At 47.4% G+C, this 15,355-nt stretch overlaps 1 protein-coding gene across 1 annotated transcript in view; it reads left to right on the top strand.

Annotated features, from left to right (window-relative positions):
* The window catches only part of eaf2 (ELL associated factor 2), a 70,970-nt gene that overhangs the window by 12,127 nt on the left and 43,488 nt on the right, over positions 1 to 15,355 (top strand). The window contains exons 2-4 of the mRNA XM_085986817.1: positions 6,423 to 6,517; positions 12,266 to 12,402; positions 13,165 to 13,322. Of these exons, the coding sequence (XP_085842943.1) occupies positions 6,423 to 6,517; positions 12,266 to 12,402; positions 13,165 to 13,322 (390 nt within the window). The remainder of the gene's footprint in view (positions 1 to 6,422; positions 6,518 to 12,265; positions 12,403 to 13,164; positions 13,323 to 15,355) is intronic.

The following is a 15,355-nucleotide window of genomic DNA, read 5'->3' as shown; positions in this document are numbered from 1 at the left end:
CCGGCATAGCCTCTAGCTGCTCCAGCCCTACGTCCAATTTTCATTAGGGTAGATGCTAGGGAGGATGTTTCCCCCTGGCTGGGGAGTCTAGAACCAGGGGTCACAGTCTCAGAATAAGGGGTCGGCCATTTAGGACTGAGGTGAGGAGAAATTTCTTCACTCGGAGGGTGGTGAATCTTTGGAATTCTCTACCCCAGAGGGCTGTGGAGGCTCAGTCGTTGAGTATATTCAAGACAGAGATGGATAGATTTTTAGATATTAAGGAAATCAAGGGATATGGGGAAAGTGCGGGAAAGTGGAATTGAGGTAGAAGATCAGCCATGATCTCACTGAATGGCGGAGCAGGCTCGAGGGGCCATATGGCCTATTCCTGTTCCTATTTCTGATGTTCACCTGCTCGGCAGATTGGATTGCTCCTTGCTCTGTGCTTTTTGCAAACAGTAAAACCAGATGGTCCAGGTTTAGATCCCGGCTCTGCTGTTTGTTTGCATCCTTCTGAATGAACTAGGCTGGGTGTTGGACAGCCAGTGGCAGTACCTGTTGGACAGCCAGTGGCAGTACCTATCGGCCGCCGCTAGACGGTGGTGGTTTACTATGTAAATCTGATACAGTGAGCTCTGGTGCCACCTAGTGATGGAACCCGTGAAGAAACTATTACTGCAGAAACAGTCAAGATTTTAGGCGAAGGGTCCTCGACCCGAAGCATTGACTCTTTTTCTCTCCCCTCGATGCTGCCTGACCTGTTGAGTGTTTCCAGCATTTTCTGTTGTTATTGCTTAAGATTTCAGGCAGCATCTAGTTGCGTTTATAAAAATAAAAAATAAAAATTTCCTCTAGATGACGGAGTTTAAGCAGCGAGTAGTCAAACTACAGCGTCCAGCGAGCTGCCTGAGGCAGCCGTCGGCCTGTGCTGAATGAGCTGATCCTCGGCGGGGGAGCGGTGAATGGGAGCAGCTGTGGTTGGCCTCACTGCCTCTATTAGGGAGGGAGAAAATCACACAGGGCTCCTGTTGCCAATCTGGGAGTGCTTGTGTGTGCATATTGGCTGAGGACAGGACCAGGCTTGGTTGTGGGCCCCCCACCCACCCTCCCTGCCTGAATAGTTTGCTGATGTTCAGTGTCAAAATATATATATATCAAAAAAAGCAGTGGCCCCAGCACTGACCCTTGGGGAACACCACTGTCTACCATCCTCCAGTCTAAAAAACAGCCATTTACCACAACATAAAAACATAGAAGATAGGAGCAGGAGTAGGCCATTCGGCCCCTCGAGCCTGCTCCGCCATTCAATGCGATCATGGCTGATCATCCAAACTCAGTACCCTGTCCCTGCCTTCTCCCCATATCCCTTGATCCCTTTAGCCTTAAGAAATATATCCAACTCCTTCTTGAATATATTTAATGAATTGGCCTCAACTGCCTTCTGTGGTAGAGAATTCCACAGGTTCACCACTCTGGGTGAAGAAATTCCTCCTCATCTCTGTCCTAAATGGCTTACCCCTTATCTTTAGACTGTGACCCCTGGTTCTGGACTCCCCCGCCATCGGGAACATCCTTCCTGCATCTAGTCTGTCTCGTCCTGTTAGAATTTTATAAGTTTCAATGAGATCCCCTCTCATTCTTCTAAACTCCAGCGAGTACAAGCCCAATCGACCCAATCTCTCCTCATACGTCATTCCTGCCATCCCAGGTATCAGTCTGGTGAATCTTCGCTGCACTCCTTCCATGGCAAGAACATCCTTCCTCAGATAAGGTGACCAAAACTGCACACAATACTCAAGATGTGTTCTCACCAAGACCCTGTACAACTGCAGCATGACATCCTTGTCCCTGTACTCAAACCTTCTCGCTACGAAGGCCAACATACCATTTGCCTTCTTGACCGCCTGCTGCACCTGCATGCTTACCTTCAGCGACTGGTGCACAAGGACGTCCAGGTCTCATTGCACTTCCCCTTCTCCCAATCTATTGCCATTCAGATAATAATCTGCCTTCTTGTTTTTGACACCAAAGTGGATAACCTCGCACTTATCCACGTTATATTGCATCTGCCATGCTTCTGCCCAATCACCCAACCTGTCCAAATCATCCTGGAGTTTCTCGGCATCCTCCTCACAGCACACACGCCCACCCAGCTTTGTGTCGTCTGCAAACTTGGAGATATTACATCTAGTTCCCTCATCCAGATCATTAATATATATTGTGAATAGCTGGGGTCCAAGGACCGATCCCTGCGGCACCCCACTAGTCACTGCCTGCCACTCGGAAAAAGACCCGTTTATTCCAACTCTTTGCTTCCTGTCTGCCAACCAGTTCTCTCTCCAAGTCAGTACCTTGCCCCCAATCCCATGTGCCTTAACTTTACACGCTAATCTCTTATGCGGGACCTTATCGAAAGCCTTTTGGAAGACCAAATACACCACATCCACTGGTTCCCCCAACTCACTGTTTTCTGCCCTTAAGCCAATTCCTTATCCTCTCTCGTCTCTCTTTTCTCTCTCCTCTGCCACTGACCCACCTATTCCTTTTGTCAACCAGCTTTCTATGTGGTACTTTGTCAAACGCCTTCCTAAAATCCATGTAGACAACATCCATTGCATTCCCTTCATCGATCCTCCCTGTTACTTCATCAAAAAATTCAATTAGATTAGTCAAACACGATCTGCCTTTTACAAATCCGTGTTGGCTCTCCCTAATTAGCTTAAACCTCTGCAAGTGCAGTGTCAAGACAGCGCGAGAAGCGGAGGTGCAGCGAGCAGCAACCTGAGCGTGAGAGCGGACGGGGCTTCGGTTTAACCTCTCATCCGAAAGACGGCACCTCTGGAGTGTCAGCTTAGATTCTTGTGCTCAAGTCTCTGGCATGGGATTTGAACCCACAACCTTCTGACTCGGGCGAGAGTGAGCATAAGAAATAGGAGCAGGAGGAGGCCATTCGGCCCCTCGAGCCTGCTCCGCCATTCAGTAAGATCATGGCTGATCTGATCTCGGCCTCAACTCCACTGTCCTGCCCGCTCCCCAGCACACCGCAGAAAGAGGTCATTTGTCCCACTGTCTGTGTCCACTCGTTGCTCGGGTAATCCAAAACTAATCCCACTGGTGTTCTCTCTCCCCATAGCCCTGCATCTTCCTTTGCATAAATATTTTAAATATTTATACAGCTTTCCCTGAGGTCGTGAAAGGCGCTATATGAATGAAAGGGTGGTAAAGGCAAAAACTCTCATCGGCATCATCGCATTTAAAAAGTACTTGAAAATGCACCTGTAGTGCCATAACCTACAAGGCTGGAAAGTGGGATTAGGTTGAACAGCTCTTTTTTGGCCAGCACAGACACGATGGGCTGAATGGCCTCCTTCTGTGCCGTAAATTTCTGTGGTTCGAAGACGCAGTGATCTCTGCTTCGACCTCTGCCTGTGGTAAACCAACAACCTGGAATTTATTGAGGATGTAACTGGTAGAATAGATAAGGGAGAACCAGTGGATGTGGTGTATTTGGACTTTCCGAAGGCTTTCGATAAGGTCCCGCATAAGAGGTTAGTGTGTAAAGTTAAGGCACATGGGATTGGGGGCAAGGTACTGACTTGGATAGAGAACTGGTTGGCAGACAGGAAGGAAAGAGTTGGAATAAACGGGTCTTTTTCCGAGTGGCAGGCAGTGACTAGTGGGGTGCCGCAGGGATCGGTGCTAGGACCCCAGCTGTTCACAATATATATTAATGATCTAGACGAGGAAACTAAATGTAATATCTCCAAGTTTGCAGTCGACGCAAAGCTGGGTGGGCGTGTGTGCTGTGAGGAAGATGCCAAGAAACTCCAGTATGATTTGGACAGGTTGGGTGATTGGGCAGATGCATGGCAGATGCAATATAACGTGGATAAATGCGAGGTTATGTGCTTTGGTGGCAAAAACAGGAAGGCAGATTATTATCTGAATGGCAATAGATTGGGAGAAAGGGAAGTGCAATGAGACCTGGGTGTCCTTGTGCACCAGTCGCTGAAGGTAAGCATGCAGGTGCAGCAGGCGGTTAAGAAAGCAAATGGTATGTTGGCCTTCGTAGCGAGAGGGTTTGAGTACAGGAACAAGGATTTCTTGATGCAGTTGTACAGGGCCTTGGTGAGACCACACCTTGAGTATTGTGTGCAGTTTTGGTCGCCTTATCTGAGGAAGGATGTTCTTGCCATGGAGGGAGTGCAGCGAAGATTCACCAGACTGATACCTGGAATGACGTATGAGGAGAGATTGGGTCGATTGGGCTTATACTCGCTGGAGTTTAGAAGAATGAGAGGGGATCTCATTGAAATTTATAAAATTCTAACAGGACTAGACAGACTAGATGCAGGAAGGATGTTCCCGATGGTCGGGGAGTCCAGAACCAGGGGTCACAGTCTAAGGATAAGGGGTAAGCCATTTAGGACAGAGATGAGGAGGAATTTCTTCACCCAGAGAGTGGTGAACCTGTGGAATTCTCTACCACAGAAGGCAGTTGAGGCCAATTCATTAAATATATTCAAGAAGGAGTTTGATATATTTCGTAAGGCTAAAGGGATCAAGGGATATGGGGAGAAAGCAGGGACAGGGTACTGAATTTGGATGATCAGCCATGATCTCATTAAATGGCGGAGCAGGCTCGAGGGGCCGAATGGCCTACTCCTGCTCCTATCTTGTATGTTTCTATGTAACCCTCTGCATAAAGCTATTTCTCCTAACCTCTCCTTGCTCCCTTAGTGGCCATTTTAAATTGATGACTCCCCCCCCCCCCCCCCCCCCCCCTTGTCACTGACTTTCCAACTAACAGACTCCCCCACCCACCCCCCCCTGTTGACTCTTATCAAAACTCTGTGTAATTTTGAAACCGCCTATTAAATCTTCTCTTCGTCACATAGGAGCAGGAGAAGGCCAGTCAGACCCACGAGCCTGTTCCGCCATTCAGTTAGACCACGGCTGATCTGTATCGTAACCCCATTTACCCACCTTGGTTCTGTAACCCTTAATACCCCTGCCTAAGAAAAAAATCTATCAAAGTTAACGTTTCCGGTCTGATGAAGGGTCCCAGACCTGAAACGTTAACCCTGTTTCTCTCTCCACGGATGCTGCCTGGCCTGCTGAGTATTTCCAGCATTTTCTGTTGTTATTTCAGATTTCCAGCATCTGCAGTAGTTTGCTATTACCTGTATAAAAAAAAAAATCTATCAGTCTCAGTTTTATCATTTTCAATTGACCCCCAGCCTCAACAGCATTTCTGGGGAGAGAGTTCCAGATTTCCACCACCCTTTGTGTGAAGAAGTGCTTCCTGACATCACCCCTGAACAGCCTGGCTCTAATTTTAAGCTTATGCCTCTTTGTTCGGACTCCGCCGCCCCCCCCCCCCCCCCCCCCCCCAGAGGCAATGGTTTCTCTCTACCTGCCCTATCAACTCCTTTAAACAATAGATCACCTCCTTCTGTGCTCCAGTGGAAATGGCCCCGGTATCTCCAGCCTCTCTTCATCTGGTGAAGTACTGGGCAGAGTGCAGTGCCTACAGAATCATGTTCCAGCAAGGATATGATGCCTTGGGGAGGAGAATCAGATTAGCAAAGGGAATCGGATCCCTCCGTTCCATCCATTGTTTGTTTCTTGGAATCTGCTGCTTTGATGCTGGGAATTTGAGAGATAAAATAAATCTAGCCTAATCCTGGGTTCAGTCGCCTGGTGGGGGCGGGGGGGGGGGGGGGGGCGGCGGGGTCGGAGAGGAATTTTCCCAGAGTAATTTTTTTTTCCTCTTATTGGCCCTGGGATTTTTTTCTCTGGCTTTTTATCTCTCTTCCCAGGGGATTGCATGGCTGTGTTGGGGAGAGGGAAGAAGTGTTCAGTCACGATGCTCGGGCCATCATGGTGTGGGGCAGGCTTGATGGACCAGCTGGTCTTTTCCTGCCCGCCAATTTTGTATGTAGTTCACCTGAAACAGAAAAATGTTCACCAGCTCAGCATCCCCCCCGCCCCCCCCCGCCAACTGCAATTTCCGTGCCCCCTCCTTTTTCCTAAATACTCCTTCTAAAAGCAGCAGCGCCTCTTCACATGAGCCCAGCCAGCGAGTGTCAGGAGCTATTTGACTCGGGGAGGTGGGACGTCACACACCCGAGTCTGAGCCTGATGCTCACAAGTGCATATTCCAGCACGGGGTGAGGTGGGGCAAGGTACCCTGGCCGGTTTTACCCTTTTTTTTTAAGCCTTCATCCCAAGGAGCCTAGTTACATCAGCCAGTGAGGTCGGCTAACTTTCTATATAAGGGCCAAGCATTGAACTTTGTGTTCTTCCTGGTCGGCATACCTTTGCATCGCGCCAGGCAGTCCGTGCCTCTCGCCCACAGAGCCGTTTATTGTACAGAAGGCTCGCAGTCCGACAGGGTCCTTGATCATTGTGAAATGATGCTTGCGTTTCCTTTCCAGATGATTTCAAACCAGCATCCATCGACACAGCGTGTGAAGGTGATCTCGAAGTGGGTAAAGGGGAACAAATCACAATCACCTTGCCAAACATAGAGGTACGAACGTAAGCTGATCCTGACGTTGGCATCTTGCTTATTCACCTGCTAGCAGGGTGTATTAAATGTGTGTTATTAGGGGACTGGGTGGGGACAGTCACAGGAGGTCGCTCACTCTCCTTTCACTGCTGGAGCTCAAGTTCAAATCCATCCCAGACTAGTGAGATTAGCCCTGGTCAGACCACACCTGGAGTACTGTGAGCAGTTCTGGGTACCACACCGTAGGAAGGATGTATTGGCCTTGGAGTGTAGTGTAGATCTACAAGAATTATACCAGGACTCCAAGGGTTAAATTACGAGGAGAGATAACACAAACTAGGGTTGTATTGGAATTTATAAGGTTAAGGGGTGATTTGATCGAAGTTTTCAAGATAGTAAGGGGAACAGATAGGGTAGATAGAGAGAAACTATTTCCGCTGGTTGGGGAGTCTAGGGCTAGGGGGCAGTCTATAAATTAGAGCCAGACCGTTCAGGAGTGAAGTTGGGAAACACTTCGACACACAAAGGGTGGTAGAAGTTTGGAACTCTCTTCCGCAAACGGCAGTTGATGGTGGGTCAGTTGTTAATTTTAAATCTGAGCTTGATAGATTTTTGGTAACCAAAGATATTAAGGGATATGGAGCAACGGAGTTAGGTCACAGATCAGCCATGATCTCACTGAATGGCGGAACAGGCTCAAGGGGTTGAATGGCCTCCTCCTGTTCCGACAGTAGTCTCCTCTTATTGATGACTCAAGAGTTCCATGTGGTGTCATCCCAAGTGAAGACATTTTGGAGCGTTCTCTGTGTCGTGAGACCATAGAAACATAGAAGATAGGAGCAGGAGTAGGCCATTCGGCCCCTCGAGTCTGCTCCGCCGTTCAATGAGATCATGGCTGATCATCCAAATTCAGTACCCTGTCCCTGCCTTCTCCCCATATCCCTTGATCCCTTTAGCCTTAAGAAATATATCTAACTCCTTCTTGAATATATTTAATGAATTGGCCTCAACTGCCTTCTGTGGTAGAGAATTCCACAGGTTCACCACTCTCTGGGTGAAGAAATTCCTCCTCATCTCAGTCCTAAATGGCTTACTCCTTATCCTTAGACTGTGACCCCTGGTTCTGGACTCCCCTGCCATCGGGAACATCCTTCCTGCATCTAGTCTGCCTAGTCCTGTTAGAATTTTATAAGTTTCAATGAGATCCCCTCTCATTCTTCTAAACTCCAGTGAGTACAAGCCCAATTGACCCAATCTCTCCTCATACATCATTCCTGCCATCCCAGGTATCAGCCTGGTGAATCTTCGCTGCACTCCCTCCATGGCAAGAACATCCTTCCTCAGATAAGGCGACCAAAACTGCACACAATACTCAAGGTGTGGTCTCACCAAGGCCCTGTACAACTGTAGCAAGACATCCTTGTTCCTGTACTCAAACCCTCTCGCTACGAAGGCCAACATGCCATTTGCCACCTTAACCGCCTGCTGCACCTGCATGCTTACCTTCAGCGACTGGTGCACAAGGACACCCAGGTCTCGTTGCACTTCCTCTTCTCCCAATCTATTGCCATTCAGATAATAATCTGCCGCTTTGTTTTTGACACCAAAGTGACCAGACTGCAAAACTGAGCCCCGTGTGGAACTTAACAGCTCCACTCGGAGGCCACAGCAGTGGCTGGTATGGAGAATGGAAATATGCCCTGTTTTACGGTTAGAATTAAGGCACAAAGGAGCAAGATTTCCTCTGGCTACTTTCACCTAATGACCTTTTCTTCTCATTTTAAAATTCTCATCCTTGTTTTCAAATTCCTCCACGGCCTCGCCCCTCCCTGTCTCTGTAGCCTCCTCTGGCCCTACAAGCCTCCGAGATCTCTGCGCTCCTCCAATTCTGCGGCCTCTTGCACCGCCCCGATTTTAATTGCTCCACCATTGGTGGCCGTGCCTTCAGCTGCCGGGGCGCTAAGCTCTGGAATTCCCTCCCTAAACCTCTCCGCCTCTCTCTCCTCCCCCTTTTAAGACGCTCCTTAAAACCTACCTCTTTGACCAAGCTTGCGGTCTGCTGTCCTGATGTCTCCCTATGTGGCTCGGTGTCGGATTTTGTCTGATCACGCTCCTGTGAAGCGCCACGGGAGGTTTTACTACGTTAAAGGCGCGGTATAAATACCAGCTGTTGTAAACGGAGTGAGCAGGTTCCCTCCGATTGCTACTTCCATTAGAATTGTAAATCTGTCCTTTTTAAATTGTGACAGTTTCACGAGCGAACCTAGAGATTCTTCCCGCTGCACTTAATCTTCTTTCTCACCCACCCCAGCCCCCATTGTAGAGGCAGTGCAGAGCAGGCGTGTCTAACGTGTGTGTATCATTGGCTAGGATGCTTTGTGTGGACATTGAATGCCAAAAAATGTTCATTCTCCAGCAGTGACCTCCAGCAGATTACCGAAAACAAAATAATTTAAGTAGGATCCATATATTCAAAGTACTCCATTTTACTTATGATGTCTTCACACACACAATGTTGACATTGTAAGTATATTGTGAACTGGTCTAATTGTGTCTGTATTGAGTATATAACTGCACCTCAGAGGTAACTATAGCCCTGCTCCACACAAGCCTCCTCCCGCCGTACTTTATCTAACCCTATCACCAAATCATTCTATTCCTTTCTCCCTCATGTACTTATCTAGCTTTCCCTTAAATGCATCTAAGCTATTCGCCTCCGTAAAAACCCTGTGTAAGCCTGTTCCACATTCTTACCACTCTCTGAGTAAAAAAGGTTTCTCCTGGTGTCAAATTTTCTCTGATAATCGCTCCTGTGAAGCGCCTTGGGATGTTTTACTACGGTAAAGGCGGTATATAAATGTAAGTTGTTGTTGCTTGAAACTTCCACCTGGCAGGAAGCAGAGGGTAATGGTCGACAGGTGTTTTTGTGACTGGAAGGCTGTTTCCAGTGGGGTTCCGCAGGGCTCAGTACTAGGTCCCTTGCTTTTTGTGGTATATATCAATGATTTAGACTTCACTGTAGGGGGCTTGATTAAGCAATTTGAAGATGATACAAAAACTGGCCGTGTGGTTGATAGTGAGGATGAAAGCTGTAGACTGCAGGAAGATATCAATGGATTGGGCAGAAAAGTGGCAAATCGAATTCAATCCGGTGAAGTGTGAGGTAATGCATTTGGGGAGGGCTAACGAGGCATGGGAATACACTATAAATGGTAGGATACTGAGAAATGCGGAGGAACAGAGGGACTTTGGAGTGCATGTCCACAGATCCCTGAAGGTAGTAGGACAGGTAGATAAGGCAATTAAAAAAGCATACGGGATACTTTCCTTTATTAGCCGAGGCATAGAATACAAGAACAGGGAGGTTATGCTAGAACTGTATAAAACACTGGTTAGGCCACAGCTAGAGTACTGCGTGCAGTTCTGGTCACCACATTGCAGGAAGGATGTGATTGCACCAGAGAGGGTACAGGGAAGATTGATGAGGATGTTGCCAGGATTGGAAAATTTTAGTTATGAGGAAAGATTGGATAGGTTGGGGTTGTTGTCTTTGGAGCAGAGGAGGCTGAGGGGGGATTTAATTCAGGTGTCTAAAATGATGAGGGGTCTAGATAGAGTAGCTAGGAAGGACCTATTTCCCTTAGCAGGGAGGTCAATAACCAGGGGTCCTAGATTTAAAGTAATTGGTAGAAGGATTAGAGGGGAGTTGAAGGACAGATTGAGTAGACTAGGCCTATATTCTCTCGAGTTTAGAAGAATGAGAGGTGATCTCATTGAAACATGCAAAATTCTTACAGGGCTTGACGGGGTAGATGCAGGGAGGATGTTTCCCCTGGCTGGGGCGTCTAGAACCAGGGGTCACAGTCTCAGAATAAGGGGTTGGCCATTTAGGACTGAGATGAGGAGAAATTTCTTCACTCGGAGGGTGGTGAATCTTTGGAATTCTCCACCCCAGAGGGCTGTGGAGGCTCAGTCGATGAGTATATTCAAGACAGAGATCGATAGATTTTTGAATATTAAGGGAATCGAGGGATATGGGGATAGTTCAAAAGTGGAGATGAGGTAGAAGATCAGCCATGATCTTATTGAATGGCGGAGCAGGCTCGAGGGGCCAAGTGGCCCACTCCTGCTCCTATTTCTTATGTTCTTATGAAGAGAAATGTTTTCACCCAGAGGGTGGTGGGAGTCTGGAACTCACTGCCTGAAAGAGTGGTAGAGGCAGAAACATTCATCACATTTTTAAAAAAGTACTTGGATATGCACTTGAAGTGCCGTAACCTACAGGGCTACGGACCAAGAGCTGGAAAGTGGGATTAGGCTGGATAGCTCTTTTTCGGTGGGCACAGACACGATGGGCCGAATGGCCTCCTTCTGTGCCGTAAATTTCTATGATTCTATTCTATCTTCCCCATTTACAGGGCCCCCCCTGCTTGTGCCATTAATTTACCCTTGGTGTGACCTTGCCAGAAGCTGCCACCCTTTGCTTTATGGACTACACCGAATTTTATTTTACGGCTAGATCTCTACTTTGGTGATTGTTGCCCTGAACTTTCCTCTCCTGAGCCACAGGTATGACTTTCCACGTCCTCTTTGTGTGGAAATGAACATTCGTTGCACTGTCTCTTACTCTAGCTCGTTCTTTCCCAGAACTACAGATTTCTTTTCCACCCTCGCTCGTCCCTTCCTCTGACAACCCACCGGCTTTTGAAACCTAATCTGGGGTTGCCCAACTACTTGTTGGCTTTCCTTCTCTTTTTTTTTTCTCCCTTTTTTAGTTTTGGTGTTCTGCTCTACCAACCTTGGCCCTTTGCCTTGGTTTTTCGGTTGGGATAAGAATAGGTGGATTCCTTCACCTAAGGCGATACAACGCCGAGATTTGGGGAGGGAATTCCAGAGTTTAGGGCCTTGGCATGTGAAGGCACGGCTGTCGATGGCCGAGCGATTAAAATTGAGGCAGTGCAGGAGGCCAGAATTGGAGCAGCACGGAGATCTTGGCGACTCTGAACCCTGGTCTTTTGCCTCGATCGTTGAAACTTATAACATTCTAACAGGACTAGACAGACTAGATGCAGGAAGGATGTTCCCGATGGCGGGGGAGTCCAGAACCAGGGGTCACAGTCTAAGGATAAGGGGTGAGCCATTTAGGACAGAGATGAGGAGGAATTTCTTCACCCAGAGAGTGGTGAACCTGTGGAATTCTCTACCACAGAAGGCAGTTGAGGCCAATTCATTAAATATATTCAAGAAGGAGTTAGATATATTTCTTAAGGCTAAAGGGATCAAGGGACATGGGGAGAAAGCAGGGACAGGGTACTGAATTTGGATGATCAGCCATGATCTCATTGAATGGAGGAGCAGGCTCGAGGGGCTGAATGGCCTACTCCTGCTCCTATCTTCTGTGTTTCTATCGTCATAATTCTAACTCTGTGTCAACCAGTCACCAAGTGCTTCAATTCACTTCACAGAAACCTGCATATCATAGAGCGCAGAAAAGGAGTCTGTTCAACCCACCGTGCCTGTGCCGGCTCTTTGAAAGAGCTCTCCAATGTGTCCCACTCCCCTGTTTTTTTCCCCCGAGCCTTGCAATTTTTTCCCCCCGTCAAGTATTGATCCAATTCCCTTTTGAAAGTTACTATTGAATCTGCTTCCACCGCCCTTTCAGGCAGCGCATTCCCAGACCATAACACCACATACTTAAGTCTGGTCCCAGTGGGACAGATTTGATTTTCTTTTCTTTCCAAACTGAAATGAGCGACTTTACTTAAACAGGGTTCAACGCCACCAATGTCGGTGTTTAAAGGCTCAAAGAGACCTTACCTGAAGGAATGTATTCTCATCGTAAATCACGACACCGGGGAGTATCGACTGGAGAAACTCAGCAGCAACATCACGGTGAAGAAAACCAGGTGGGTGGTACGTGGCGCGTGTGTTGATGCGAGTGTGTGCCCTCCCACTCTGTGGCGTGGTACCTCTGTACAATGGGCAAGGACTATCTTGCAAAAAAAAAAAACTTGCCTTACAATGAATGTGGACTGTTTAAAAGGCAGGGACTGTAAAATGTGTCTGGGCAGTTCCTAATCTGCCTTGGAGAGAGGGTGCGAGAGGAGATTTACCAAAATGGTCCCAGGGATGAGGGACTTCAGTTATGCGGAGAGGCTAGAGAATCCGGGATCGTTTTCCTTAGAGCAGCGAAGGTTAAGGGGAGATTTAATAGAGGCGTTCAAAATCATGAAGGGTTTTGATAGAATAAATAAAGAAAAACCGTTTCCATTGGCAGGGGCCTCGGTAACTAGAGGAAACAGATTTAAGATAATTAGCAAAAGAACCAGGGGAAGATGAGAATTTTTTTTACGCAGCAAGTTATTGTGATCTGGAATGGGCTGCCTGAAAAGGTGGTCAGAGCAGCTTCAATAGTAAATTTCAAAAGTGCATTGGATAACATTTAGTCTTCCTGGTTTTGTCCTCATTTCTTTTCATCCTCATTGTTGAAGCAGAGCCCGTAAATTCTTTTTAAGAGGGCGCTTGCTTGTAAATAGGAATATGTTGAGTAAGTAGGAGAGTAGGATTAGACTGGGTGGCTCACGTGGAGGGAAACACGGGGCAGGGCGCGTACTTAATGGGGCCCAAGGAGCCATTTCTGTGCTGTAACGTTCTGTGATTCTATGCAGGGCGGAAGGAAGTAGCAAAATCCAATCTCGCCTCGATCAACAGACCAATCGCCTAGGGCAGCAAATGCGCCTCAACGTCAGGACCTCCTTTGCACCAAAGAGCTCTCCTCCAAAGGAAAAACTATCGCCAACTTCTCAAATGGATGACATTGAGCGAGGTATGTGGTGGTGATCTAGAACATACGATACAGGAGCTGGAGTCGGCCATACAGCCCCTCGAGCCCGCTCCACCGTTCAATAAGATCATGGCTGAACTTTTACCTCAACTCCACTTTCCCGCCCGATCCCCATATCCCTTGATTCCCCTAGTGTCTAAAACTCTATTGACCTGTCTTGAATATACTCAACCACTGAGCATCCACAGCCCTCTGGGGTAGAGAATTCTAACGATTCACCACCCTCTGAGTGAAGAAATTCCTCCTCATCTCAGTCCTAAATGGCCGACCCCTTATCCTGAGACTATTACCGCTAGTTGTAGATTCTCCAGCCGGGGGAAACAACCTCTTAGCATTTACCCTGTCAAGCCCTCTTAAGAATTTTGTACGTTACAATGAGATCACCTCTCATTCTTCTAAACTCCATAGAATATAGGCCCATTCTACTCAATCTCTCCTCATAGGACAATCCCTCTCATCCCAGGAATCAATCTGTTTTCTCTCCTCTCTGCGCCACATACTTTGTATGACAGGATATCACCGTGTATTACAAAGTATTTATTTACAGCACAGAAATGGGCCATTCGGCCCAACAGGTCCATGCAGGTGCTCCACACGAGCCTCCTCCCACCCTTCTTCATCTAACCACATCAACATATCCTTCTATTCCTTTCTTCCTCGGGTGCTTACCTAGCCTCCCCAATGTAATTACGCCCATTGTACAGAGGTACCACGCCACAGAGTGGGAGGGCACACTCGCATCACGTGGCCCAGCTCTGGCTTTGTTTATTGTGCAACTAATGGACATAGAATCATCGAATCTTGCAGCACAGAAGGAGGCCATTCGGCCCATCGTGCCTGTGCCAGCTCTTTGAAAGAGCTCTCCAATTAGTCCCACTCCCCTGCTCTTTCCCCAAAGCCTTGCAAATTTTTCCTTATTCAAGTATATATCCGATTCCCTTTTGAAAGATACTATTGAATCTGTTTCAGGCAGTGCATTCCAGATCGTAACAACTCGCTGCGTTTATTTAAAAAAAAAAAAAAAAAAAAAAAAAAATTGCTCCTCATCTCACCTCTGGCTCTTTTGCCAATTACCTTACATCTGTGTCCTCTCGTTACTGACCCTTCTGCCAGTGGAAACAGTTTCTCATTTACTCTTATCAAAACCCTTTGTGATTTTGAGTGCCTCTATTAAATCTGCCCTTAACCGTCTCTGATTATTTTCTGTGGGCAAGTGTGAAGACTCGAGTTTGGAGGCTTTTTATTTAAGAAGCGAATTAAGCGTTGCTGTGCAAATATGTGGTGTTTTACTGCGTCATTGTCAGAAGATGTCCTTTTACATCCGAGACCTTGGTTCAAATCCAGCCCAGACAAGAAGAAAGACTTGCATTTATATAGCGCCTTTCATGACCACCAGACGTCCCAAAGCGCTTTACAGCCAATGAAGTATTTTTTGAAGTGTAGTCACTGTTGTAATGTAGGAAACGCCCCAGCCAATGTGCGCACAGCAAGCTCCCACAAACAGCAATGTGGTAATGGCCAGATAATCTGTTTTAGTGATGTTGATTGAAGGATAAATATTGGCCAAGACTCCCCTGCTCCTCTTCGAAATAGTACGATGGGATCTTTTACGTCCACCTGAGAGAGCAGACGGGGCCTCGGTTTAACATCTCATTCGAAGGTCAGCATCTCAGACAGTGCAGCACTCCCTCAGCACTGCATTGGAGTATCAGCCTAGATTTTCGTACTCGAGTCCCTGGAGTGGGACTTGAACCCACAACCTTCTGACTCTGAGGTGAGGGTGCTACCAACTGAGCCACAGCTATGGGTTGAAGTTCCTTTCCCTGCTGGAAAGAGCCCTACATGAAAACATTTTGGACAAGCCCTTTGCACTTCTGATCACTATCTAGTACTTGATGTTTTCCCTCCCCGCCCAACACAGTAGGAAGCCTGGAAGGATGAGGAAAGGGTAGGGAAATGAGATTGGAATAGACAGCTGAAACACTGTGCTGCAATTTCTATAAATGGCCACTTGG

The sequence above is a fragment of the Somniosus microcephalus genome, chromosome 4 (assembly GCF_052327205.1).
Source record: "Somniosus microcephalus isolate GS21.2 chromosome 4, FLI_Smic_1.0, whole genome shotgun sequence".
NCBI lineage: Eukaryota > Metazoa > Chordata > Chondrichthyes > Squaliformes > Somniosidae > Somniosus > Somniosus microcephalus.
This window is presented reverse-complemented; position numbering and strand designations above follow the sequence as displayed.